The 27992-nt window shown below is 36.5% G+C and overlaps 1 protein-coding gene and 1 long non-coding RNA gene across 14 annotated transcripts in view; one reads left to right on the top strand and one right to left on the bottom strand.

Annotated features, from left to right (window-relative positions):
- Positions 1-27992, top strand: part of MPP7 (MAGUK p55 scaffold protein 7) — a 142791-nt gene that overhangs the window by 52389 nt on the left and 62410 nt on the right. For 12 of the 13 annotated variants that reach the window (XM_031616079.2, XM_090143006.1, XM_090143007.1 and 9 more), the window contains one exon: positions 5635-5753. In XM_031616079.2, coding sequence (XP_031471939.2) covers positions 5635-5753 — 119 coding nt within the window. Of the gene's footprint in view, positions 1-5634; positions 5754-10311; positions 10932-27992 lie in introns of those variants that run through there. The other variant, XM_090143017.1, reaches the window with a different exon arrangement.
- On the bottom strand, positions 2527-15947 carry LOC149917548 (uncharacterized). The gene is made up of 3 exons (XR_016467845.1): positions 11300-15947; positions 6794-6890; positions 2527-4249 (listed from the first exon to the last, which is right to left on the bottom strand). It is a non-coding gene; the product is annotated as an uncharacterized LOC149917548 (long non-coding RNA).

Genomic DNA, 27992 nt, shown 5'->3' with positions numbered 1-27992 from the left:
TAGAATCATGTTAGTCGCTGGTTCTGTACGGAGCAGATGTTGAAGCCCTGTATGTTCCTGCAGTATCACTAAGCCCATATACTCGATGGTATCATCGAGCGCAAAAAAGAAGGATTTGTTGCTCACAAGACTGAGTACACAGCCGTCCTTTTACAGTCTGATAGGACAGTGGAGTTTGTCCTAATGCGTGTGTGTACAGAATGTGTTTTTATTTGAACTTGTGCATGGATACTGCTCTCTAAGTTGAGAATGAAGTAACTTTCAATATTCAGCGTTAGTGACTTTGATTTTATTATGCAGCGGCAGTGATGTCAGAAGGAGGGTTTCTGTTGCAGGGCTGTTTGCTTTGTGTAAGGAGAGTGTTGTCTGAGCCTTTATAGAACTGTAAAATACAGTTCAAATGTGAAAAAATGTCAGCTTGTTATAAATGGCAGCAAATGGTGCTGATTATTTTACCTTTGACAAAGTGGAAAATTTAAAGGTTGGTGTGTCCCGTTTTATTAATACAATAAAATTTTACAGTGTTGTTCTGGGCTTAGATATATGTTCTTTAGTGTTTATTACCCCTCAGTTACAGTAAAAATTTTTGATTGGAAGTCTGGCATCATTGTTCAGAATGCTAAATCAGGAAATTAATTAGCATATGAAAGCAAATGTGCATCCATTTATCTCCAGCTTTTTGCTTACACTAACCAAAACAAAGTTGGTGTTTTCCTGTGATACGCAAGAGTGATGGAATGCAGAGACCATATTTTTTATCATTTAGCACTAGTTTATAGCTTCCACAGACTTGTCCTAATAATGAAGCTATGAAGGATATGACAAGAATGGTGATATTAAATTTCTCTAGACTAACAGTAAATTTTTCCATTCTGATGTCAAGAATGTAGAGCATCTGGATTCCGCAGTGTGAGTGGTTCAGTACGGGAACACTTTCATCAAATGGTTCACCATTTACTCTCCTCCAAGGAACAAGCAGACTCCTACAGAAAAGAACACTCTGAAAGAAGCAGTTTTCTGGAATTCTGGACAAATTATTTGTCCTGTTGTTTCTGATTTAAAAGCTTTCCGTTGCTTCTTAGTGTTAAATCTTATCGCATGTGCAAAATTAAGTGAAGCATTTTTAAATCAGAATTCTCAGTATTTCATACACTTTTACTCAGATCTAGTAAAATTTTATTAATTAAGGTTAGGAAAAAACGAAGAGACTCTGAAGTCAAGAACTGTCTAAGTGTATTAATAGAACAAAGTGTGAAATCTGACTATTGCTTTTTGAAGCAGGGACAATGCTGAGGTTTCAAGCATTAGATTTTTCCCTTGAAGTTGTTTCCTTAGTCCAAGCTGGCAGAATTCTACAAACCTTATTTTGCAACCATTTTGTTTTACTGTGTGTATGCAACAAGCCCCAAAACTTCAGACTAGTTTCCCTATCCGTGACAAGCTCTTGTAAATTTTCATTTTAGGCTGTCTGTATCTATTAGGTATCTACATGTGCATATAGGTTATTTCTGTAAAACGGTTATCTAGTCGTTGGTTTTTAAATGTCTGTGTTTCTTTTCATGGAAGAAATAAATTGCATGTGAAAGTGTTGTATATCTGGTATCAATTTATCAAATTGCTTTATTCTTGATTCAGGTAGTTAGGTTTAATAGGCCATCTGAGCACCTGCAAACTTTTCCTTCCTCTCTTCCGAGGGTTTTATGATATTACTGTGTGCAGTGCTTGTCTCCTTTTATTAATATTGCTGTGCTACAGGGATGCTACTTGATTCACATCTTAGTTCAACTTAGACACTGTACCTAGTTTATATAACATGAATATCATATCAGCATACTAGTATCTAAAACTAGGGGTTCCCGTGTTGTCCTGGAAGTGACTCCTATTACCCCACTGGGTTATATGCACATGTTTAATCTAGCAAGAACCTTACATCTTTCCTTCTCTGTTTCAGTGATTTGAAAGCCCAGGGATGATTATGCTGTGACATGATTTTTATTTTCAATTTTTTTTCCCCAAGTTGTAGGACAGGCCGGACTGACTTCCCTTTTTATACCTGGTAGTAGTCTTACATCTCCACAAAGAGTTTAAACTCTTTGTTAATTTTTGGGATGTATGCTCAGGTCATTTGAGACCTTTGAATAAATGTTCTCCTTTTAAAAATAGAAGTGAATGAGTTTTTCTTGTGTAAGTCATGTTTACTTTACTGAATTTTGACACCTGAAGTATTTTGATACTAGAAAATCCCAGTGGACCTTTGATTCATTTTAAATATAAAGCCTGCTTAAATTTAGCCAAACTAGACTCAAAATAATGATAATAAAAAAGAATATGAACAGAATAGCAACAGTTTATAAATAAGCCTTTTTCTTTTTTTCTTTTTCTTTTTCTTTTTTTTTTTTTTTTTGGTAAGGCTCCTTACAGTGTTGCCAACAGAAGGAATTAAAAAAAAAGAAGAGTTTTTTTTTACGGCTTTTCTTGATTTTTTTGTTTTAAACAACATCTAGAGCCTTTTAAAGAGCATTTTTTGTGTGTTAGTTTAAATTTTAGGCACCCTTCTAAAAATGTGTGCAAAATGCCTTTTTTGATGGGAGATCTGTGTGTACCATTTGACTCAGAGGTGTGAGGAGAAGGCATTGCACTGAGCCTGATGATAGCACGGCCCGGGCCTGGCAGCGTTCAGCTCACTGCTCCACAGCTAGATCTCATCCAATGGCTTTTAATACAGTTTTAATTTACATCACAGTCCATCTCAGCGTAGGACATATACCTATGAGCATTTTAAAAACTCACTATAGCAACACTTCAGTGTTTCCAGTTGGCACCAAAAGAATTTTTAAAAAATAAATCCGATTTCAGCAGACTGGCAGTGGTAAAAGCAGTGAACAACTTGCATTGCTTGCAATGGCCTTTGGCTCTGGCCCACAGAACCACCTGCGGTGCAGCTCGCTAGCTTTGCAGGAGGTTGGTTTTGATGTTGGGCTAAAGCACAGTCTCCAATGATGAATTTTTCTCTTCTTTCTGTCTACATAATGCTTAGTTTCGAGGGGAGTCTATAGAGCAGGAATGTAGTGTTCCCTGTGTACTGGGTGGCCGGAGCTCTCCTGCTATAGAGAAGAGCTGGATCTTGATTTGTTCTCCTTGTGGGTCAAAGCTATAAACACGGTGCTGCAGAGCTAAAGCAGTGCAGGATTTGAAATGCAACCATAGAATTGGATAAAATAAGTTGGCACCCGTCTAATTTTCTCCTTTTCCCCAGAAAGTTGCATAAATTGGGTAAGTTTCTGTTGAAGCTAGCATTAATGCTTCTGAGACATGAAAACTTTCATTTCCCTGGAAGGGGCAGTTCAGGGATGAATGAGCAAATTTAGCCCATCACAACTCATGGCTATTCATCTGGATGTGGAAACCCCAAGGAATGGAAGCACCCACAGGACTAATCCGTCCTGAATTGTAGGTAGTTCTGTGCATAAAACCCAGTCTCACTACAGGCACCTTCAGTATTATCTTGTATTACTACAATAAGAGTTACCCCATCAAGAAACTTATTTTCACAGGGATTTAGTTATATGAGGTTTGAGAAGCTACATTTACAAACGTAGAATAGTTTCACGGTAGATTATAAATGAAAATTAAGTAGATTTGGTGAACAAGAAAGAAAAAGCTTGTTCTGTTGTACATCTCTTATGTGAAGGGAGTAGCTAAAGTTCATTATTTCTTTCCTCCGAAAGGCATATGTGAATTGTTCTTAAACAGTTATGTCACAGTATAAGCTTGCATTGAGCTTTCTGTTCCATTTTTTAACAACCTCCAAGTTATTCTGAGGTAAGTGTATTTGCAGTAACAAAAGTAGTTCTGCTCTGACATATAAGGCTGAGTGTAAAGAGATTTTAATTTTCTAAATATATTTCTTAAAAATGAAGTAAATTTAATTGGATAGTTTTTTTTTTTTTTTGCAATTTTAATGTTTCTTCTTCCTGCTTATTTCTGCAGCTGAAGTAATATTCGTGTCATTTTGCAGCTGTTAACTACTGTGACATCCATGCCTAAAAACTGATTTATTATTATTTTTTTTTTTTTACCCAGTGGTGAAATTCTAATAATCCAGAAGGTAAAAGCCAAAAGTCCCATTCAACTTCTGTTCCTTCAGTGTTCAGTCATTGATGGAATCTTGCTTGGCAAGACTTAGTTTTCTTTTTCTGTCCGTGCAAAATTGTAGTGGTTTGAGTTATATCCTCTTCTTACAGTATTTCTGAAGAATAAATAAGAACAGATTTAAATAAAAGCAAGATTCTAAGAAAATGAATGTCAACCACCAAAAACCCTTGGACCACAAAAAGAATGTATCTGGAAGGAACGTTTTTTTTTCCAGAATATTTTACTGAAAGGCAGTAAAAACATGAAAATGCCCAATAATCAGATCCCGAAGGTGCTGTATGTAATTTTGAAGGGGGAGTGTGGTACCTGGAAAGGTTGTGAAATTATGTTTACTAATAAATATTTGAAGTCGTAAGCTTTCGGGAGATAAGAGGCATAATAACAATAGGCAACCTATAACTTAGAATAATGTTCTTTACTAGGAGAATATCTTGTAAATCTGTCCTTGTGACGAACAGCAGCACTTACTCAGACTAAAAATAATAGCAGGACCATGTATCTTGGATCCCAGGAGACTATTGGTGTTTTTGTAGACAGCAGACAGGAGAAAAAAGGCATTTTGTCCTTTTTACCCCAAGTAATCCCACTGGAAAATTAAACATGTGCTATGAATTGATATCAGCTCATGCCAGGTTACCTCCCTAAAGAAAACTGCTGCAAACACTGTTGCTACATTTCTTGGACAGCAGCTTGATAGCCTGTGTGCATGATGGATATTTTATGCTGCATGCTACTGTGGAACACTGTGCTACTGTCTGCCCCTCAGAGCCTGCTGGTGAGGTGTGCCACAAATAACTGGGAGCAGCAATTGCCTTCACCCTATGGATAATCTTGAATACCTGTGAATTAAAAATATTACTGAAATAGTACTCTGTGTGGGTGTTTCTGGGAAAGCTGCATTGTTTTTGTTTTTGAGGTTTAATAGTGTAACACATAACAGTTCCTTTTGTCTTGCTAAGTGTTCCTACTGAACACGGGATAAAAAAAATATTAAGCAATATATTAGCAAGAAATATTTAGAGAAACCACGAACCCTTTTTTAATGGACCACCCTATCCAGTTTCTGTTCTTTTAAGGAAGTTTTTCCTATTCATGACTCATTTCACTCTTTGGCTAACATCAAGGGAAATGGAATAACGATTAAGCGAAGGAATGTATGTTTTTTTCTCGTTTTGTCCTTTTTTTTTCTTCCCCAAAACCTTTACGAATTTCTCTGTAACCTTGTGTAAATACATATGGATATAGAAGCTCAACAACTGTGACAAGGTAAAAAGTACACTGCTAATACTTTCTTTTTCGTAATTTTTAAAAAATGTTCTTTTTTCATTTTAATTCTACAAGCTAATGTTATGCTGGATACTCCAGACTCCCTATTCAGTTAAAATGACATGCTCCAGGCAGCCAATTACACAGAACTGTTAAGTGAAATTAATGAGATCACCCCTAGATTACACTTTGTGTTTTATTTTCATTTTATAGGTCTGTATGAACTGCTGGCTGCATTGCCAGCCCAGCTGCAGCCACATGTGGACAGCCAGGAAGACCTGACCTTCCTCTGGGATATGTTTGGTGAAAAAAGCCTTCATTCACTGGTGAAGGTAAACCACATTTAAGTCAAATTCTCTTTGAGAAGAGCATATGGAAAAATGTTTTGAGCGCCATCTAGTAAACCAGTGATAAAATTTGCTCAGTGAAAACAAAACAGCCTTGTTTTAACTCTGTTTCTGTCAGAGTGGAAGTTGTTAAATAAGATTCTACCAAAAATACATAGATGATTTCATTTAAGAGTGATGTTTTGGCAGCATAATGCTAATGCAGCAAACATATGTTGTTTGCCCTTGTTTAGAAAAAGAGAGTAAGGAATAGTAGCAGGAAATCTGAGCCTTCTTTATGGTCAACATTCAAGACCTGGAGTTTAGCTTAAATAAATAAATGTTCACAGCAAAAATTAGAAGGAATATATTTTCTGAGGTCAAGTATGGCAACAGTTCAGTAGCCACATTAATTTAAAATAATTTCCTTTAACAAAGTCAACTGAAATTCTAGTAAGCTGTTTCTTTTACTGGCTTGCCTCCATTTAAAATTGTTTTGCACATAAATATGTTGGACTAAAGTACAACCTAAAATAAGTTTGGAAGAATACTTAAGTAAAGTGTCCTGCTACAAAAATGATCAGCAACAAGGGATGAAAGCATGCCATGCAGAGTAACCCCGATAATACTAGAATTGCTTAAAGAAGAAAAATGGGACCAATCAGCTGATTAGAAATGTTCCACTCCTTCAAAATGGTAAATGTGGCTCAGGTCACTAGAACAGGGCTAATTCAAGCTGTAAGGAAATCCTTAGTTCTCAAATGAGTCAGTAACTGGTGGTAACCCATACCATGAATATGTCCAGACTTGAATGTATTGCAGTTTGCAGTTGTCAGTCATTGATCTAGAGGAGGCTTAACACCGAAACTGTTATTTTGATGTAATCTTTTCCCCTCTCTTTCAGCAATCTTACTCCAGAAAAGATTTTTTTTTTGATAATGTTGGAACTTGGCCAAGATTTTCAAGTTAGCTGTAAAAGTACACATAAAAATAGATACAAGTACACAAAAGCAACAAACAATGGAATGATGTTTTTCAGTACTCACTTGTCTCAAGAATTTAATCAAAATTTCTGAAGTGTGGTGATTCCCAGGCTTCTTGCTGCTTTGATTCAACTGTCAGTTCAGCTTGCTAAGAAGATCACTGAAAGAGAAACACTGATTATGTTCCTAATGTAGGTTGACAGCAGTGTGAATCTAAGTTAAATGTTAGGTCAGAAGCTAAATTAGTTTTCATTCTGGATTGGAATTTAAAGAAGGCTGTCTAGAACATGAGCATAGATCTGTGAAACATTAAAATTTCAACATTTGTTCTTAATTTTGTATTGAGTCAAAATCTTAACCTTTTGAACTTATTCACATGCTCCCTTTTGTCTCTCTCTGCAAAAGAAAACAATCATAGCACAACTGTAACTATGACACTCATCTTGAGTATACTCTCAGTTTGGAAAAGTTGTGCTCTCATACTAGTGGTGAGTCCTAATTGTTTGTTATTGCAGGATGGATTGTTCTTATTAGATGAAAAAGGCTTCTTCAGGCAGTTGGGAAATTTTGGGCTTCAGTGAATGAACATCTCGTTACAGTTACAAGCAGTCATTGAAGTATTCCAACCATTTTTATTATTTATCTTGTAGATTTTAGGATCAAGAATTAAATAAATGTGTAGTTCCTAACTTACGAGCAGTTATGTTGAGGTCATATTATGTCTCTTAAAATAGATTTATTTCTTGAAGTTGCATCTTTATTGTTTAGTAGTTATGCTTATTCTTTTATACACCATCCTAATTTTATTCAAAAAACAGTTTTTTTAATTATAAGGACTAAGGCTTTTATCAGCATCTAGAATGACTCAATGCATGTCACAGGATGCAGGACCTCACTTTTTGATGGTTGTGTTATAGAAAAAAATGCCTGAAGAACTTTCAAAAGGTTATCTAGATCGTATCTGTGTCCCAAGACTGCATCTGAAACATAGTATGTATTTGACCTTTAACTCATTTTAGAAGGATTATTCAATGTACTATCAAGTTTCAGAAAAGGCAGTGAGTAGCTTGTCTGGAATGGAACTGTAAGAGCAAAAGAGAAGATCTCATCTGCCATAGTTTTTCCCTGTTACAAGGCTTCAGAAGTGCCAAACCTTTCTGGGTTCTGGTATCTCACTTGAAAGACTGTTTTTCCTAGCAGTAACTTCTTAAAGTCAACTGTTCTTGCAAAGACAAATGTTTTCAATTCGTCAGGCAGAGAATGATGACAGATATTTCGTAATAAAAAAGAAGCACTAGCTTAGAGCCAAAGATGTTGTGATCGTGGTATGTGTGGGTTTTAAACTTCACAAATTGGAAGAAAATTAGCACTGGTTTGCTACCAATTATGCACTAGCATTTCTCAATTTAAAATAGACACACTGCTTAATAAAAATTTCAAAGCTGAGCATCATACCATACTGTTTAATAATTGCAAGTATAGAGAAGAGCTGTTTTTCTAAGTTTTAAAATGAATAAAATGCTCCAAAATGCTTGAAAAGTAGAAAATGAACTTTCTACCTTTTGTACCAATATTCTAAGTTTTATGGGCATTTAATAGTCATAGTGTTTTGTGTTTGGTTATATGCTGTGGCACATGGTTTGCTACTCTGGCTGTGTTAATGTTGAAAAGGGTAAAAAAACAAACAAACAACAACAGCAAAACAGCCCCAAACCTTGTATTGGATTTCTCTTCATTCAGTACTTTTGGATAGAAATCTTTTTGAGAGCTTGGATCAGCTTGAGCTGTTCTAAGAAGTCAGAAATGGAAAAGTTGTATTAGATCATCCAGTCCATTACCCTGCAAATACTGGATAGTTCCCTACAATACATTCCTATTGTAGTAAGTAAAAAACTGATGCAACTGGTCTTGCTTTCTTTTTTTTTTCTCAGTAAAAGAACCTATTGATCAGATTTTAGTTTGCAAAGTATAGAGAAGAAGGAACCCACAACCAGTGTTGACTGTTGGGAAGAGAAAGCTGTCTCTGGATAGTGAATGTTCAAAGTTTGTCTCCATTTCACTCAGTTTATTACTTCCTTGTCTCATTACATACTTTCTTAAGTTCTATGAAAAGTCTTCAGACTTCTCCTTATTTTTAATATGGTAGAGATCCCAGTAATTCTGTAGAGATTTATAGAAAAGGATCACAAAGAGATGATCCTTTGAATAATTAGGAGTACTAATTTACTTGAAATCTTCACTAGCACATGAGCACTCTGGTTGTGCTGGATTATTAGAGGAACAAAGGTAAATAAAATATGTTTTAATGTCTCCTTTAGCTTATTTTTAGAGGAGTTACAAGAATTTCCATGTGTGCTTACTTGCTGTTAGTGCACTGGACACATATTTTACTGTTTATATTACTAAGCTCCAAGATGATGCTTCTACTTGTAATGTAACCTTAAACATTTTTCATTGTATATGTAATGCTTAAACACTGAGTGAGCCTATCTATTAGGCTGTTACCAAAATACTTTTTAACCAATTGTACTTTGCCAGTTGGCTTTGGCCGATTCAGAGCACGCATCTTTCTTTAGCCAATTCTGTACTTTGCCTGTAGAGGTTGTGGATGTCCTGTCCCTGGAGATGTTCAAGGCCAGGCTGGATGGAGCCCTGGGCAACCTGAACAAGTGCTTGATGTAGATCTAGAAGTCAGCAGTCTTTCCCATGGCACGTGCACTGGAACAGACGATCTTTGAGGTCCCTTCCAACCCAAGCAATTCTATGATTCAATGACTATGAAAACAATGTGGTGTTGCTGTTTCTCTTGATAGGGAGGAGATCATACACCTAAAAAGCAGTATGTAGCACTGGAGAAGAAAATAACTACTGCAAAAAGTAAGGAATACCTGGTGAATCTAGATTGATTTCATTGTGACTGCATAGTATTTTGGTGGCTGGCCCTGCAAAACCTTAGAATCATAAAGTTGGAAGGAACCTTTAAAGGTTATGTAGTCCAACTCCCTACAATGAACAGGAACATCCACAACTAGATCAGGTGCTCAGAGCCTGATCTAGCCTGGCTTCAAAAGTCATCAGGAACAGGACTTCCACCACATCTCTGAGTAACTTGTTCCAGTGCCTCACTACTCACAGTTAAAGACTTTTTCCTTATATCCAACCTAAATCTTCTCTTTTTAATATAAAACTTTTTGTCCTTGTCTTGTTACCACAGACACTGCTGAAGAGTCTGTTTCTTTCTTGTAGATCTTCTTTAGATACAGACAGGCCACTCGAAGGTCACCTCGCAGCCCCTTCTCTTCTCTAGGCTGAACAGCCCCAGCTCTCTTAGCCTGTCCTTGTAGGAGAGCTGTTCCTTAATTAGTGCTAATTTTCTATTAGTTTCACTTTGATGTGGCTTGGTTTGTAGTTCTGAGAAGTTTAGTATATACTAATGTTTGTAATGTTGATGACTAATATCATTTTCTAAGTAATCTAATCTTCAAAAATAGAATAGACAAAAGTATATCTTGGTATAAATTATTTTTCACGCATATTCAATCAAATGATTACGTAGCCCAATCTTACAATCGTGGTGGTTCTTGTAGAACTCATGGAGGGGCTGTATGGTGCAGCTTCCCCATCCCCACTATTGTCAGACATTCTGCAACTGGCCTCCAGGTATGTTCTACATTAATTGCGTGCATTCTCCTCCCATGTGGTGCATCGTCAAGGTGAATGCTCTTGCCTGAGCATGTGCTCCAGCATCCCCACAATTGGATATTCTTCCCAAAGAATATAGAGGAAACAGACTTGCTTATATGAATTGTTCTGCTCAATTGTGTGCCACAAGTGATTTTTCTGGACTCATTGTTTAAACAGTTGATGAGGATGACCCACAGACTAAGGAAATGATATCTGTGTAGGTGTCAAAGAATAACAAGGGTGGTGATGGATGAGAAGGATGTATTAGATAGGATGGAGTTGGCTTTCTTCATGTGTATGGGAACTGCTGAGTCATGGCCTGCACCTCTGATTGATCACCTGAGGTGAGCACTGAATCAGCCCTGGGAGCACAGCTGAAGGCAATTCACCTGTGCTGCTGGAAGGGGTGGAGCCTGGCTGCACCTCTCCTAGAGCCATTTAAGAGCTGACTACCAGTGGGAAAGGATCTCTTCTGGAGATCCCTCCTCTGGAGTTTTGCATTGAGCCTAGGATGTGGGTAAGTATTCTATCCATTTTCTTTTTGTTATTATAACCTGCTTAGTCAAGCTCTCTTGTTTATTTCATAATTATAACATCTTTATATTCATTGATTATACATCATGGTAGCCCAATAGTGTTGATATTGACTGTCTCTGTACTTCAAGCTAGAAGCTATTATTGAAATATTTCTTATTCATAGCATGTTAGTTGTTATCTGATTACTTTGTTCTTTGTGTATATTTTGTTGAATTTTATGTAATCTTTACACAATCTTCATTGAAACTGATTTTGCAGCTCACAAAAAATTTTTTTCCTGCTAATTGCTTTGTTGTAGGGAGGGAGCAGATTGTTTGTGAGAGGCTTTGGTTGCTTGTGTTCTTTTACCTGGTAAAGGAATGGTGAGAAGCATTTCTGATTTCAGAGCAGACATAAGCAGGTAGCTCAGGAGGTGCTTAGAGGACCTGCATTATCCAATGACAGCAAATCTGAAAAAAAAAATAAAAGTGAAAGTGAGACTGGAGATTTGAAGATTACAGGTATCTAGCCTTAAATCAAACTCAGTGAGTGGATTGTGGGTTCAGGACAGTATTGTAGACCTGAGAGATGTACACACCACCTTGGGGTCGATGGAATTATTGAAACTGATAGCTCACTCACTAAAATGTAGCTTGGTATTCAAAATCCTTAGGATTCTTTACTGCAGGGTTCTCAATCAAATTTATTTTTAAAAAGCTGTACCTCCCAGGTGATGGGAAAAGTTCTGTAAGCTCTTCTGAAGTGCTGTTTACTTTAGAGATGGACAAAAAATGAAGGACAAGGTGGTGTGAGTAAGCGTTTACCACCTGACCATCTGGAGGAGGTAGGAGTGTGGAGCTTGGCAGCTGGGACCAATTCATGGCCAATGGAAAATAATTGTTCTTCATGCTCTAGAGAAGGATTGATTATTATGTTAGAGTTACATCTTTAATTCAGAGAAGCATGCAAAAGAGTTCTGAATAAGGCTCTTACTCTTGTCATGCTGATTGTTCAAACATTGGACAGATATGGACAGCTAGGCAGGCTTAAGGACTGCTACAATTTTAGGAGAGGGAAGAAGGAATTTACTACAGTTGAAATCTTTAATATTTATGGAGTAGACAATAGAAGGCAGTTCTTTGTCATTCTTTAAAACCAGGTCATCTTTGGTTTGTATGTACAGAAGTTTGGTGCTCTTCTCATCCAAAGTATTTGTAGGTAATGATATAACTTGTTTACTAAAATCTTGATGATATGCTTCCTTCTTACCTAAAGATGAAAGTATTGAGGAGAAAAATATACTGTAGGAAAGCCTGATGGTGTCTGACAGCAGTTTACATTTGTATTTGGAGTAACTAGCATTGAAGCACTGAGCCAATTTGCTTCCATCAAAATTATTGCATTCAAAAAAATGTAATGCAAGGTGTTATTCCGTATGAAATGCCATGTGAATTTAAAGCGTAACTTTGAAGTCAAAGTGATTTTTGGAGACCTGTTCAATAGCCAGCAGCTGAAATGTGCAAGTAAAGAGATCGCTCTTAGCTGGAGGCAGTCAGCTGCCTTTAAACTTAATTTCCATGGGAACAGTGATCAGATTAATCAAAATAAGGTAATTGAAGTTTTATAGAAAATACTACAGGATCTTTACTTTATTCAGACTGATATTGTTGCAATGGAAAATTCAAGTAAGGTTAGTAGCAGCCAGGCATCGAGCAAATGCTTCTGCTGTTGCGATGGGGATGTTCTGGATGGAGTGTGTGTGTATTGACCCCTCTCACTTGCCTGTGTGCTCATTGTGTAAACATGCAGTGTATCAAGTGATAACTGATCAAACAGGATACAAACATCAATGCTTTTGTTTTAAATCCTAGCTAAAACCCCAAACTTTCCATGTGCTATAGTGGGACTTTCTCTTCGATGAAAAACAGTTGTTTTACCTTACACATTCATACATACACACATAGCTGTGCTTATTTGTGCCTTCATTAAAGTGAAAGGCTGCACCTCCAGCTTAATGAAAAAGCAGTCAAGCTTAGCGTTAGAGAGTGTAACCTTCTTTTAGAGAAAATGCAGGTCAAGTTAGTACCAAACGGATGTATTAGTGCAGTTATGGTGAAATATGAATCATTTGTGAGATTCGAAAGTAGTATTTATATTTTGGTTGTACTTTGTTTAGTGGAAAACAGTTTGTTTTGCATGTTTTATTTTGTACTTCTTGGTCGAAGTTTAACTGAAAGTGCCAACTTCTGCCCCAAGTTTTGATATCTGGTATCACCAGCATCTTGCAGCGTCTACATCAGAGCCGCTAATGCGTTTAATAGTAGAGACTTGAAATTTTCATCCAGATTTTTATAAGGAAGTCTTGTTCTTGTCAACATATCCTCCTTTCAGCCCATGTTGTTAATAATAAGAAAATCCAAGGTCAGTTTCTAAAGTTGCAATTAAATGGGCTTGTTGACAGTTTAGTCTCATAAAAGCTGTAGAAGTTGGGCTAGATAAGAGATTCTGCAGGTATGGTATACCAAGGAAGTCTTGAAATGAAAAATAAAATAGATAAGCTTATTAAATCAGAGGTGTGAAATATTGGTCTATGACTACTACTTGAAACTTGTGAATTAATCAGTGCTTTGGAATGTGAAAAAACTTTGGTTTAGGTTAAACTCCAGACGGAGGCATTTTTTGGATCAGTAGTAATTGATTTAAAGTTTCTGCTGGGAAACCTCCAAAGAGTAGCAGAAATCCAGCCAAAATGCTCTAGACATTAAGAAGTGAGTCCAGATCCTTCTAAGACAAATAGTTTATAATTTGGTTGTTGCAGAGGGGCAGTATAGCAGCCTGGTGACCAAAACTTGTGCCATATCCAGATTTGTCTTGTCTTACAAAACTTGTACAATATTTCTTTAACCGAAGTGATTCATATGATGCTGAGGCCAATCAAAGGTTTCATAAGCTGCTCAGTTTTGATAAATCCAACGTATTGAATGATAATGTTATTTTAAGCTGTTTTTCTTTTTTTTTTTTTTGCACCGTTCTTTTGGACTGAGAGTCATTTTCTGTGGCAGATGAGAAAAATTAATGTTCTGTAGGAGATCATGTAAGGGTGTGCCTAATGGTTGTTTTTTATTACTGTTTTGGACAATGTTTCTTTCTAGAACAGATAGATTTAACTACCAAGCAGGCTTGTGCAGTGCAAAAATATGATTCATAAGTTATAAGAAGGATGGGATATAAGAGTTGTAAAATCTTTCTGAGGAATTGAATTCTCAGTCCCGATGCAGCCTCTGCTGTTCCCTTTTGCAGATCCAACCAGCAGTAAGGCTGGATGTTTGTTCTCAAGTGCTCAGCTGGCCAGAGAGGTTCTAACAGACGGAGCAGTGCCATTACTCACTTAAGTGCCAAATGTTCTGACATAAACAGAAAAGCAGACAGCTTGGTCAGTGTTCCTTCTTTCCAGCTGATCAGGGCTGGAGTTCACCAGCAAAAACCCTCAAAACTTTCCTCTCTAGGTTTATATGCACACCTGTGTTCACAGATTCCTCAAATGTCACTGCTTGTGCTGAGTCCAACTAAATAGCCATGGCACTTTACCAGTAGACACTGGTTCAGTCCTTGAGTTCTCTGAGATGCAGGTGTCCTCTCACTGTCTAGTCCAGCTTAAAGTTTGCTGATGTACATGATGTGCACTTACACTCATTTATCATGGAATCACAGTGTGGTTTGAGTTGCAAGGGACCTCTGAAGACCATCTAGTGATTACAGAGGGTAGCTTCACTACTGCTTTGCATTTAGTATGGATATCATCTTCATAAAGCATTTTGAATTTTACTGTACTTTGCAGATTGGATTTCGTAGAAAAGAGCAGCTTTTGTTGAGATTTAGTGATTAAATAGTCTAGCAGTGACAGTACAGATGTATACAGCTTTAATCAGGATGAAACCATAAATCAGCCTACAATTCTGAACTTCCAAGTTCCAAATGTTCTAGGAAAAAAGTAACCCATGATTATAATCATGCTACTCTGGCATCTGAAATAATGAGATGGAATATTGAAGTTTGGTACGTTGTTAATCACAGAATCACTAACTGCAAATCATGCCATAGTGAATGCCATGCAACAAAATATGTATAGTCTTATGACTACATCTTTCATTCTGAAATATCATTTTCTAGCAATTTCCAATTTATAATCTGCCCAAATTATGATATTGTTGTTATTGTCTTCTTCCGAAGGGGGGAAAATATTTTTCTTTGTTCCACATCAAGTAGCCACTTGAGTAAGAACCACATCTTGATTGCACATTGTTTCCTGATTCTGCTGTCTCTGTTTTCGGAGTATGTATATTTGTCTTCTTAAAGTAGAACTGGATTATTTTATGTTTACCTTTATACTGCTAAGTGTTTTTTAATCTGACGGATCTTTGTTTCCTTTATGTTGTGTCTCTATTTTCCCTTTAATATTCTTGTAAACACTTTAATAACACTTTAATAATTATTAATAATGCTTTAATGACCAACCTATCATGACTTCTCTTTGGTAATATCATGCTGGTTTTTGCTTATTTCTGATTTTCTACTGTTTTTTTTCAAACCATTAAGAATGTTGTTTAAGTGACCTCTTGTTCTCAGTCTCAGAGTCTGATCATCAGTTCTGGTAGGGGAGCTCAACTGAATTTGGGTGGATAAGTATCTGCAATTGCTTAGTCCACTAAGTGTAAATTGTTCAAATAGTCTTAAAAATTATACTGCTGGTTTTTATTAATCTTAATTTTTTCCCCTAGATCTACATATTTCTTCACATTTTTCTGTTTTTCTTAGCTTTTACTCATAAAACAGAAGTTTACACCTAGTACCAAGTGCAAAAGAACATAAGACCATCCTCTACTAACCACTATATATGTCTTTTTGCAGGATTGTTTTTTTCTTTTACTTCTCTTTTTGGTTTCTTTCTTTAAGATTTACAAATTAAAGTTTTCATATTAATTCTAGGTCTGGGATTTCACCAAAGGTGTGTCTCTTGTTGTCTATGTTGCACTTGATTTGTTGTGATCTGACTGGAAAATTACTCACATCTGACATTTGTTTTTCAGAAACTAAAGTGAGAATGTAAAGCATTGCATTGTAGGTGTTCATGATAGTTTTCATAGTGATGGTTTCATTAAAGAGCTTTTAAGCAAGTACTTGAATTCTCTGCTCTGAATTCTCATACTGGTAAGCACATATTTACTCTTGGTCAGTTGGTTTTGTTTCCTATCTTGTTTTGTGTATTTAACCTGGGCTGTAAGGAGGCATAGAGAAGAGAGCAGTAAAGTCTGTAGTTAGCTTGGCTGTTGGCAGAGGCTGATACTGCCTGGCCTTTTGAAGTACTGCATTTAAGCACCCTCACTGTTGCTGCTTTGATTGGTGAGGATTCATTATATACAGCTGATGCATAGGGGGGCTGCTGCTGATAGCTTTTGTATTTGAAATTCTTCAGCATTATTAAGATGCACAACTTAAGTCCCCACAGCTTTTAATGTAAAACTGACCAGAAAATAAATTTCTAGATTTCATATTTGAGGAACAGTATAAATGAGCATGGTTAGTTCTGAGCATTTGTTTTTAATGTAAGGGAACACTTTTAAATCAATTACATGGATATTTTCTGAAATTAGTTTCTAGATATTTAATCTGTGATTTCATTAGTATTTTGAGTTGTGATCCAGTGTTTGTGGCACTTTCATCAGACTTTATCAAAAAATGTGTTTACAGCATAATTGTGTTCTGATGAAGACGCCCTTTGTATTCCTTAAATAAGTGCTCTTTTCTGTTTGCATCCCTCACAGTAGCTTCTTCCCAAGAAAAATCCACCAATCTTTAAATTAATGTTAGGAGAACAGAGGAGTCAAAATAGAGAACAGTAATTCAGTTGTGTTTTGCACATGTAGGGATGTCTAAAAGTTTTGTTTTTTCTTCTAGTTAATAGATTTCCATATCTGTGTACACATAGCTTTTAATGTCAATGCTTCTTTAAAATATAATTGTAATGAAGTAATGTCATGAATTAAAAGGAAACTTTTTTCTGAACCAGACTTCTATTTATTATGTGACCTGTGCTGTATCATAACATGCTGCAGAGAATTTAGGCAAACCTGAACAGTGAGCTACATATTCTCATATTGCATGAATTGTACTGATCCCACTAGATGGTGCTAATTGATAAATATAAGGGCATGTATATGTGTTTAATTCAGAGGATATGCGTTCCTATTTGTAATTAAACCTTGTTGAGTTTTGAATTCATTAATTCTTCTTAATGAACTGTACAGAAGTGATCTCCTCAGTGTTAGGAGTTCAGGGAACCTGAATGGCATTGGAACTAGGATTGAGTGCATTGGCTAAAGGACTGCAAGGGTGGTGCTCGCTATACTAAGCAGGAATAAATCAAATTTCATTATTTAAATTTAGTATGCTCTGCCTGAATAGTGAAAGTGAAAAAGCACAAGCTTGTGCCAAGGTTTTGCAGTCTGTACATAGAGAATCCTGTGTCTGTTTTCTTTCAGTAGTGTTCAATCAGAATTTGTGTGAAATCTTAGATGTGAAGTGATCAGGGTCTGAAAAATCTGTCAGACAGTGAGAAGGGCAGTTTAGCCATTATTCATATTAGAGAACTGCTTGCTTACTGAGCAGGGTAAAGAAAGTTCTTCCCTACAGATTTATATTGTTAACAAAATAGTGGAAATCATTTACTTTTGGAAAAATGAAATGCAAATTAGGTATTTGTAATTATGCAGAAATAAAAACCTCAATTCAAAATACTGGTGAGTGCTTCAAAACAGTAGCATCAGGAGGAATTAAAACTACAAAAAGCTTTTTACATGTTTAATATAATAAACAGATTACTGGGCAAATGATAACCTTTTACCGTTAATATATGTAACCTTTCTTTTTGCTGTTGTTTTCTGAAGAAATGAGCATTTATTAGAAGTACTCAATCGAGGCACTTACATATCTTAGGATTTAAGTGAGATCCTGAACTTAGCCTTTAAGTAATCCTACTAGCAGTGCTCTGGAGACTACCAGCTCTTCTTGTGTAGTACTCCTTCCCATTCCTTTCTAGCAGACTTTCAACAATTCTCAGCTTTCCATATTACCTCACTTCAAGTTATCTTTACCTATAATTGATACAGTGGAACTATACACTTGTTTATCATTAAAAACAAACAACACTGTGGTTGCTTCTTTATTTGGAAATGCTTATTTCTTTTGACTTTTTTGTTTGTTTTTTGTCTTGTTTTAAGCAATTTCTCCATATTTTTGGTATGATACCACCGAAGTACACTCTGGGAATAATTTAACATAAATTGGCATTAGCATTGGTGTAGAAAAGCACTGTAAATTCAGATTCAGTTTCTGGCTCCTTACTAATCAACACACTAGCATAAAGCATTGGGAAACAGTGTAATATTAGTCTTTTTTAAGTTGCTGAATTAGATAATCAAATTAATAGCAAGTCACAATTTATTTGGGATTGCAGTTTTCTTACACATCTATCAGAAGTAAGGTTACAATTGTTACTGTCTATTTTGAGATTAGGAGAACTTCATATAATATCTTCCGAAGCCCAATCAATTTGCTGTCAGTGTAGTCTGGGGAAAAAAAGTACTTATACCTTAAGTATCTTAGTACATATATACACATCTATATACTGTATCTATACTACTTAGATATATACACAATATAAATATACTGATCAGACTGAGTTCATCAGTGTCCTGAATAAAATAAGATTTTCCTCAAGTTTTTTATTTAGAATCATTGTAGAAACATCAGCTGCTTGATTGTTGCTGTAAGGATTATTTCCATCTGGGTTTCATTACTTTCTGTGTGATTTTACTGAGTTGCATTTCTTCAGAACTGAAGGGCATCAGAAGGAGTTGTAATTTCTTTTCTACTTCCATGAAGTGTTCTTTAAGTGAAAGTATATTTAAATAAGTTACTTAGCAAGACATGTTGTTTATATGACAATTATGTCAGTAAAATAATTCATTACAATACTCAGCTCACTATCAGAAGCTGGAAAGTTTAAAAAAAAAAAATGAGGCTAGAGTGTGTGTATATATTTCAGATTAGAAGTCATTTTAGTAGTATTGGTTTGAAAATCAAGTACATTTTGTGACTGTTATTAGTCATAGAAATCCCACAGGGATTATCAAGTGCCCACAGCCCTGTGCAGCCCGTTCCGTGCCCACCGCCCTCTGGTGCAGAACCATTCCCTGACCCCAGCTGCCCTCCCCTGACACAGCTCCATGCCGTTCCCTCGGGCCCTGTGCTGTCACACAGAGCAGAGCTCAGCGCTGCCCTCCGCTCCCTGTGAGGAGCTGCAGCTGCCATCAGGCCTCCCCTCAGCTCCTCTGCTCTGGGCTGAGCACATGCAGGCACCTCAGCTACTCCCAGCATGTCTTGTCCTCCAGACCCATAACTATCTTTGTTACTCTCCTCTAGGTGCTCTCTAATAGTTTTCTGTCCTCTTCATTGGCCCAAACTGCACCCAGTGCTGGAGCTGAGGCTGTGCAGAGCAGACAACCCTCCATCACCCGCTGGCAGTGCTGGGCCTGGTGCACTGCAGGGCAGGGTTGGCCCTTTGGCTGCCAGGGCACACTGCTGGCTCACATTCACCTTGCCATCAACCAGAGTCTCCAGATCCCTTTCTGCATGGCTGCCCTCCAGCCTCTCATCCTCCAGTCCATGCATGTAATCTGGGGCTGCCCTGTTCCAGGTGCCAAATCTGGCACTTGCACTTGTTAAACTGGAAGCTGTTGGTGGCTGCCCTGCCGTTCTATTTTTCAGGATCTCCTTGTAAGACTGCTCTGTGCAAGTTACCCTTGAGGGAGTCAACAGCTTCTGCAAAGTCTTTGTCTTCCCATTAATGGTGAGCAAACATGCTCAGTTCCTTTGTGCTCTGAAATCTTGGGGAAAAAAATGGTGTAATCTTGAGTATTATTACAAATTTAGTTTGCAAATGGATGGTTTTGTTGTATGGGTGATAGATTTCCTATAACCGTAGTGCTGCATAGAATTATTTCCTTGAGTCACCCATACAGGAGAATGCAGGAACTTGTTTCTTTCTTTTTTTTCTTCGCAGAAGGAGAGAGGATATATGATTTCAGTAGAAGATATGGTCTGTTTTGTGAATGATTAAGCCTTGTCATTGTCTTCATGGGAGGAATTAGAAATAAAAGTACTGATGTGACCCTACCACGAATCTCTATTTCTTTTCAGTCTGTAACCTTCATTCAAGAAGTGATGTTTATGAAGGTTGTAATGAAAGGGGTGGTAGGTGGGCAGTGTGCTACTAAATGGCAGTATGTAGACAGAAGTGTAAAGAGCTGTGAAGTGCAAAAGGCAGTTAATGAACTGGTGTCAGAATCTTTTCTTGAAACTTTTACAAAATTTTAGGTGCTTTTGTATATACCAGTGTATTGTTTTCAAAGAACTGATATAGTTTTATTTTAGTGAATTAAGGTGGGTATGTGATTAGTTTATTGTTCCGATTTTGTTTTAATCGTAAATACATTATGAAGGGCAGTGCGTTAAGACTGAAGGATTCTTTTAAAATCCATGTGCTTCTGTTTGAAGATTAGTTGTTTCAAAGAATATCGAGTTTGTTCTTGTTTGTTCTCTTTTTCTTTAACAAAAATAAAAAAAATCTGTTTGAGAACTTAACGTCCTTACCTCACACAAGAGACTGGCTTCATTCAAATTTGGAATTGTTCTGATGCTCTTTCCTTTAGAAATGGGGTTAAAAGTGCAGAAAAACAATTTTGGAAATACTGTACACGGTAGCCATGTAAGCTGTTTGGCTCTAAAGGGGCAAGAAAATTTATTTTGGAGCAAGTGCAACTTGTTTGGCTTTGGTCTGAACTTCCTCTGCCTTCCTAGGGACACTCTTCGTATAAGCAAAGTCATCAAAACCTTTTCTTATTACTGACTGAAAAAAAAAAGTGTTTGAATGAAGTCTGTGAAATCTCATATAATAGCAGCTTTATTTTATTGTATAAGAAACAATGAATTCAAAGTGAAAAGTGTTTCTAACAGAAAAATAAACATTTTAAGAAACTCTGCAAGGAATATGTGGGGTTGCAGCCAACATTTAATCTGTTCTGCTTGACATTGCAAAAATAAAATAACTAATGTATTAGTCCTATTACCATATGCTTGCATATTCATTCAGATCCAAATTTTCCTATTCTTTAGTCCTTTCTCTTTTTCCTTATTTATGATGTGGTAAGTAAGATAAGTTTTAAATGAATTAAATATGTATGTATAAAACACTAGCTTTTAAAAAAATAAAGAGGAAAAAGGGACAACAGCTCACAAGCTAAGCTATAAAGGGATTAAAGTCACAACGATATTAATTGCTCTATTTGTAAAAGACAATGAATAAGGAAATACAAATTTCATGTAATTGCCATTTTATTCTTTAACCTTAGTAGTTTATCATCCTTCTTCAATTACAACAATCAATTGTATGAAGACTAGATGACGTACTGTTGTTTATCAGTAGCTAAAAAAAAAAGTACTAATTGTTCATTGGTAGATTGCAAACTGAATGTAAGGCAGCAGCCTGAAAAACAGATGCAGCACAAGAAAGTAGAAGTAAAAATAGAAAGCATAAGACTTTTTCCTTTTTTTTATTCCAGATTAAGTACAGTCACTAATTAAGTAGAATACAGAATAGTGGAATATAGAAATTCCAGAAGAGTACCATTGAAATGATTACAGGCCTGCAAAGTATGATCCATTAGGTTAGACTGAAAAAGTTTGAGTCTAACTTAGAAATGACTGGAGAGGTATCTAAATTTTTTATGTTGAAGAGGTTATTAAAAAGCCAAAGCAGCTAATTTGTTCTCCAGCATATGCTCAGAAGTTTGAAAATCAATTTACAGCAAACTAAAAAGAAGTTAGACATTAGGAAAATGTTCCTAATGGTAAGTGCAGTTAAGATCTTTCAGAGTGGACATTATTAGCAAATGTTAAGTACAAGCTATTTTCCTTCAAGTAGCTGGATGAACTTCTGTGACCCCTCAAGATTCCCTCTTTCCTTGCTTGCTGTTAGAGAACCTTTGGGAAAATACTGATACTCATACTGATACTCAAGTTGTAAGTCAAGCTGTATATTTAACTGCATGAATGAATTGCACAACAGTCTGCTTATAGGGTATAGTTTTGTATAAAACACCACTGCCCACATATCTTTTTCTCCATTTAACATTTTCTTGGTTAGGAAAAACACTAAAATAGGGAAGAAACTACTATAGGCAGCACCCCTTAGTTCACCTGGGCACAAATTTGGTTTTGTATACTTCAGTGTCTTGTGTTCATGTGCCTTGCATGTTTTGTGCCTGGTACATACATCCCTGAGAAGGTACCACAGAGGACTGTTGGCAGAATTTGGGTTCATGAACAAGACTTACCTGAAGTGTATTGTTGGAAATATGTAGAACTTGCATTTTATTTCCTGGCTATGGGGAAAGAAAAGGTTAAGTGAGATTGCTGTCTTTTATGTGGCCTCTTTTTGTTTTCTGAAATTATCCTGTTCAGTTTCTGTGTTTATGCAAGAAGTCATGTTGGTGAAATTTCCGTATTAAACATAAAAACTTTAAGGTTCATCTGTTCCTTGCTTCCTGATGAATGTGTTTGCTCTTCATCAGCTACCCCAACATGTTCCATGGTACCCAAACAAAAGTACATTTGTGGCGCACTATTTTCATGATACTTACCAGGTCTTGCTTTTAACTACACATTAAGAAAGGAAATGCTGCTTTTCCATTTTACAGATGGAGAATTGACATGCTGTCATTCAGGAATGTGGTGGTGATGTGGGAAATCAGTTACTCACAATCTTATAATATTGGCTCATATTCTGGAACTTTACATTTGATGCAATTTAATATCATTACTGGGAATGAAATTTTCTTTACAAACTTAGAGTAGGTAGCTATGATTTATGCATTTTTATTTTGTTTGTCTTTTCTAAAATACATAATGATAAATTCTTAGCAACGTTCTGTGCCTCTTAACTATAATTCAAGTCAATTGGCCTGAGTAAAATTTGATTTAAAAGCTACATGTATTCTGAGAAAGTCAGTTTTTAAGGTAATGTGTTGAGTATTTGATGTGAATTTGCATTTGATTTACTGTTTAGTTTTCCTGTACTTCATATGTTCATCATACCACACAATTGTTCTTATATTTATGTTCATTAGCATGGCAATGCTGCAATAAGTACAATAGGAAGGTTTAGAAAAAGATGAATAATTTTGCATTGAGCCCGTATTTCTGTATTGTGTAAATAGGCTTGTTGACACCCACCGAATGATGAAAATAAGGGGAAAAAAAGACTATTCTGACTCCTTTCATCTGGTACGTTAGATTTCTGAGCAGAGAAAAGAAGGGAATCAAATGTTTTAATAAAAACTCTACATCAAGCAAAACATGCATGCTCTTTCAACAAAGATAAGATGGAATTGTAGTTCTGCAATGTTCTTATAGCTATTTTCATTTGTTTCATGATAGCCCTTCATTTCTTTTTTCCTTTAAGTACTTCACTTTACCTTGACTCAAAGTTGTTAGTGAGCTTAGACAGTAAACTCGTTGTCTAAATCCCAAAGTTAAGCCAGTGTTGTTAGTGATCAAATGAGACCCTAATCCTCATCTTGAAAACTGTGTAGACATTGGGATTATTCATAAATGTGTTCTTTGAGGTCAGTTTGGTTCTGGAATGAGTTCTCTTGCTCCTGTAAATACAGATGCAGGACACGTGAAGCCAAAATGAGCACTAATTGCCTGACAAGTTTCTATTCTGCTTTCATCTGCCCTTCTTTTATATGTATTATTGCTTCTCAATGCAAACATGGTCCTCTCTGTAGTCATATCTCCCTGGTTTGTGGTGCTACTAGTAGAATGCTGTTGTAAACCATAACTTAAACTGAGATTTTGGTGGACTGTAAATACAAGAGAATCTTTTGTTATGCATCCACGCAAACTAACCAAATGGTACAGAAGTTGTGTGGCTTTTTTAGGGTATTTCAGATATTTCTGTAGCTGATATGCTGAGAATTAAGTGACAAAGAGAGCAGTTGAGGGAGGCGTTCTACTCTTATGGACCTTGTATAACAATATTCTCAGTGCTTGTCTTCTAGATGCATCTTAGTGCTTATTAGGTGTAGCATTCCAGTTCAGATCTGGAGTGCATTTTTTTTAATGCAATTAGCTACCTTTTCAGCCAGTGCAGCTTTGGTTTGTGTCAGCAAGCATCAGTAATCCACTACAGGAGCTGGATTCCTTTCTGATGAAGCTAAACAAGATTAGCTGCTAACAATTGTTTGGCAGACTAGACCTAACTAGGCTAGTCTGGAATATAACACCAAAAATGGTGAGTATGGTGTGGTGAGTAGCATCTCAGCACAGTCATCCTTTTGCATTACACACAGACTGTTGCATGTTTTCACATGTGCCTCATAGCTAGCTGGATTTTGCAGGTATCTAATCTCCATGCTGAGATAGCTCATCCAGCAAGATCATCCTTAGATAAGGGAATGTTTATATAACTAGGAACAGGACAGGAACTTCTGGTGTGATACAGAACTGCTCCCTGTGTTTGCATGATTGTCAGTAGAAACTTCCCACAAAATCATCTTTGCTGTGTACTGTCAGGGTGGTGTCGCTGATGTGAAAAAAACTCTTATCCAGAGGTGTTGATGTGCTTGTGAGCTGTTAGTGACACAACTGTGCACTTGGAAGAATATTATCATTCTGTTGGCTTTCTTGTCTTTTATGTGCTAGTATGGTTCACTGATGTTGATGCTGTGTTTTGGGCATTACAAATATTTGCTTAAATATTTTTACACGTATATTCTTACACAATTAAATAGTCTAACTTTGTCTCCTGTTAAATTTTCGGCACCTTATTCTTCTCTGATCTTGGATTTGTGTCATTCCTGCATTTTGCTTCCTTGTCACACCACCACCAATGTTCATTGTATACACTCCACAAACAAGGACAACCTGCCAGCTCTAAATCTTGCATTGTGCCATGATGGTGTAACAGTGTGTTTTCTTCAGAAATGTTGTGTTTATTCTCTTAGCTGTTTCGTCATAACAAAAAGATAGATTGAATAATACATGTAACAAGTAAAAGTCACCTGAAGGAAAAAAGAAAGCATTCCTTTCACTTACTCTATATGTAAAGCTTAATTCTGGTTCTTGCTCAGACATTTTTATATCATTGTATTTGTGCCCCCAGACTAGAGTACTAATGTGAATGTGAACTTATTGCCTGAAAGGTAGTTACAGCTGACTAAATTGTGTTGGTCACCAAAAGTCTGTATTCAGAAAACAGGAAAAAAAGGAAAGTAGAAGCAAAGATGATGAAAAACTTGGGAAAGGAAAGTGTAAGAAAGGAAAGAAATACAAAGCTGAATTAATGATATAGAGAAGGAATGAGACTGGAAGAGGTTGTAAAGACTGAAGGGCGAAAGTCTTAATGTTTGCATCTTTTAGAATTATTTTTAATTTTTAGACTTCTGTCTCTGTTTTGAAAACTTATTTTGCTTCAGTGTGCAGAACATTTAAAACTGTATTAGTTTTTAGCAGCTCTCAGCATTTAGTGTAGCTTGTTGGCACTGAGGAGAGGCTGTCTTTTTTTCCAAACAGGCTTCAAGGAACTCCACTTTCAGTTTCCTTTAAAAATGTTCTGTTCTTATGCATGAAGCAGTAAGTCCAACAAACAGTGAAAGATATATTTTTTTTAAGTTCAGATAAAGGAGGTGACATGCCTGATGTTGTCTTTTTTGTGTGGAACCATCCTATGGAGAAATGGTCCATTTTGGTGCTCCAACTTAAGTCTGCCAGAAACTTAGTAAGTGAAAGTGTTCTGTTGGATTTCTGATAAACCTTAGATGGTAGGACAGCTACAGGCTACCCATTCTGGTATGTTGTTTGTGACTTTGAAATCACTATTTTGTCCTGTGTAAAGCCTTTCAGAAAAGTCCTGCTCATATCAGACCCTGCTGAATATTAGTAGAATTATTCTTGTATTAAGGGGACTTCATCCCTGTAGGAGCTGTACTATCTTCTACCCTGTGTTTTGTCAGGCAGATGCTAGGTACCTGGAATGTAGGAAATCTGAAGAAGAAACTAAACTTGTGTGGTAGGATTCTTCGCTCAAGATGCTTGTTTTTTTCTGACTCAAACATTTTCTGTGAGTTTTGAAACATTCCAGACTGGGGACACTGCAGAAAACTTGTTTTCACTTTGCTTTGTTATAGAAATCTTAATTCAATCTCTTTAGGAAAATGCAGACACAACTTCCCTTGCCTACAAATGTGCCAAAGTTGTATAAATTTGCAAATGATTGTTCCTCCCTTTTGGAATTTTTCTCTGGAGTGAATAGATTGTCAGTGTTTGCCGAGCCTCCTACGTGTACCCAAAGGCCCCTGCAGTGAAAGGGATAGGTAATGTTAACAAAAATAAAAAAAACCCAAAACTTCAGCAACTTAGTCATCTGTTCAGTAGAACAGCTTTACATGTTTTATTTACAATACATAACTCTTGCTTTAACAGACTCTGTCTCATCTGTGAAGAGACACTTTCAGGGTTTCAGCTTCACATTTAAATGTCAGAAGAACTTGAAACATATGTATTGTATTTTCTGCTTTTTAAAGCATTACTCAGACCCCCCCATTTGTTCAGTAGGTTTCCACTAGAGAGATGGCAATAGCATTAAAGTTACTGGACATCCAGAGCAAAATACAAGATAACTTTGGCTTTCCTATTAAATAGAATACTTTTGAATGAAGCTCAAATAGATGGTTGCAGGTATGAAATGCTTTATTTTATATAATAAATGCATTCTCTTCTTCCATATTGAATCAACTCCCATACTGCTCTCTAAAGTGTTCCAGGATGGTTGTAATCTGTACTATAGCTGCATTTTGTTCAGTGACATTGGCAGAGGGGCACAGTGCTTGCACCACTGTTCTGTTTTGCTTTTCAGCTCAGTTTGCAGAGCTTGAACTGTCTTCATTCTCAACAATGATGCCACTTAATCTACATATTAAAAATTTAAATTCTCGTTAGGTAGGCATTGAATTTTGGGAATACAGTATTCATTTGAGATTTGTAAATCATGTTCATACATCCACAATTTGGAGAAATAATTAGCTGGAAGATAGCTTGTGGAAAAGTTTCCAGACAGTTTGGTAGTGCGAATGCAGGTTTTTGAAGGTGATAGTAATTAAATGCAGTTATCCATCACACTGAAGTCTGGGAAATTCAAAGGCTACAGGTAAGTGTACAAGTTTGCTCTGTTATCCTTGAAAAATAACAGATGAAGTGCTGCACCCATCTTCAAAACATGACAAAAGTACAATGAGTCAGCCTTACTCTGATCTGTGGGGGAATTATGGTGCAGGTTATATTGGAATGCATTTCTGGATACCTGGAGAGAAGGAGCTACCTGAAAGCATATTTTTGCCCTGCTGAAACTTTGCCCAATTGAACTGCACCAGAGTTCCTGTGCCAGTGCATTCAGGAAGCAATTATATGTAAGCACTGCATAAATTATGAATGCATTGGTATCCAGAAGTTAGAGGTAGGTGGTATCTGTAGGAGAGCACTAGGAAGTTTTTATGATATAATGTTTATTTTATACTCATCTGAAATGTAATCCCTGTATTGTGCACTGATTGCAGCTTTGTGCATAGAACAGTGTGCTTTAAGATTTGCTTATGCAACCACTTTGTATCACAAAGAAGTGAAAGATATTGCTGCATACAGATCTGATTAAAATGCCCTGTGATTCATTGAACAAACAAGGCAAAACAGTGCCCCTTAAATCACTTCAGAGGTTTTTAGAAAAAATCACCTGTGTTGCAACTTGAATGGAAGTGTGTTGAGGGTGCTTTGTCTTTTTCCAGAGAACGGTTAAGGTTTCTCACTGGAATCAGTCGTAGTGCCATTCCAGCAAATGAGTAAAACTTCTACCCCAACATAGCAAAACTCAATATCCAGAACTGTTCTG

The sequence above is a fragment of the Phasianus colchicus genome, chromosome 6 (assembly GCF_987193195.1).
Source record: "Phasianus colchicus chromosome 6, bPhaCol1.hap1.1, whole genome shotgun sequence".
Classification (NCBI taxonomy): Eukaryota; Metazoa; Chordata; class Aves; order Galliformes; family Phasianidae; genus Phasianus; species Phasianus colchicus.
Note: the sequence above shows the minus strand (reverse complement) of the source record. Positions and strands in the feature narration are given on the sequence as shown.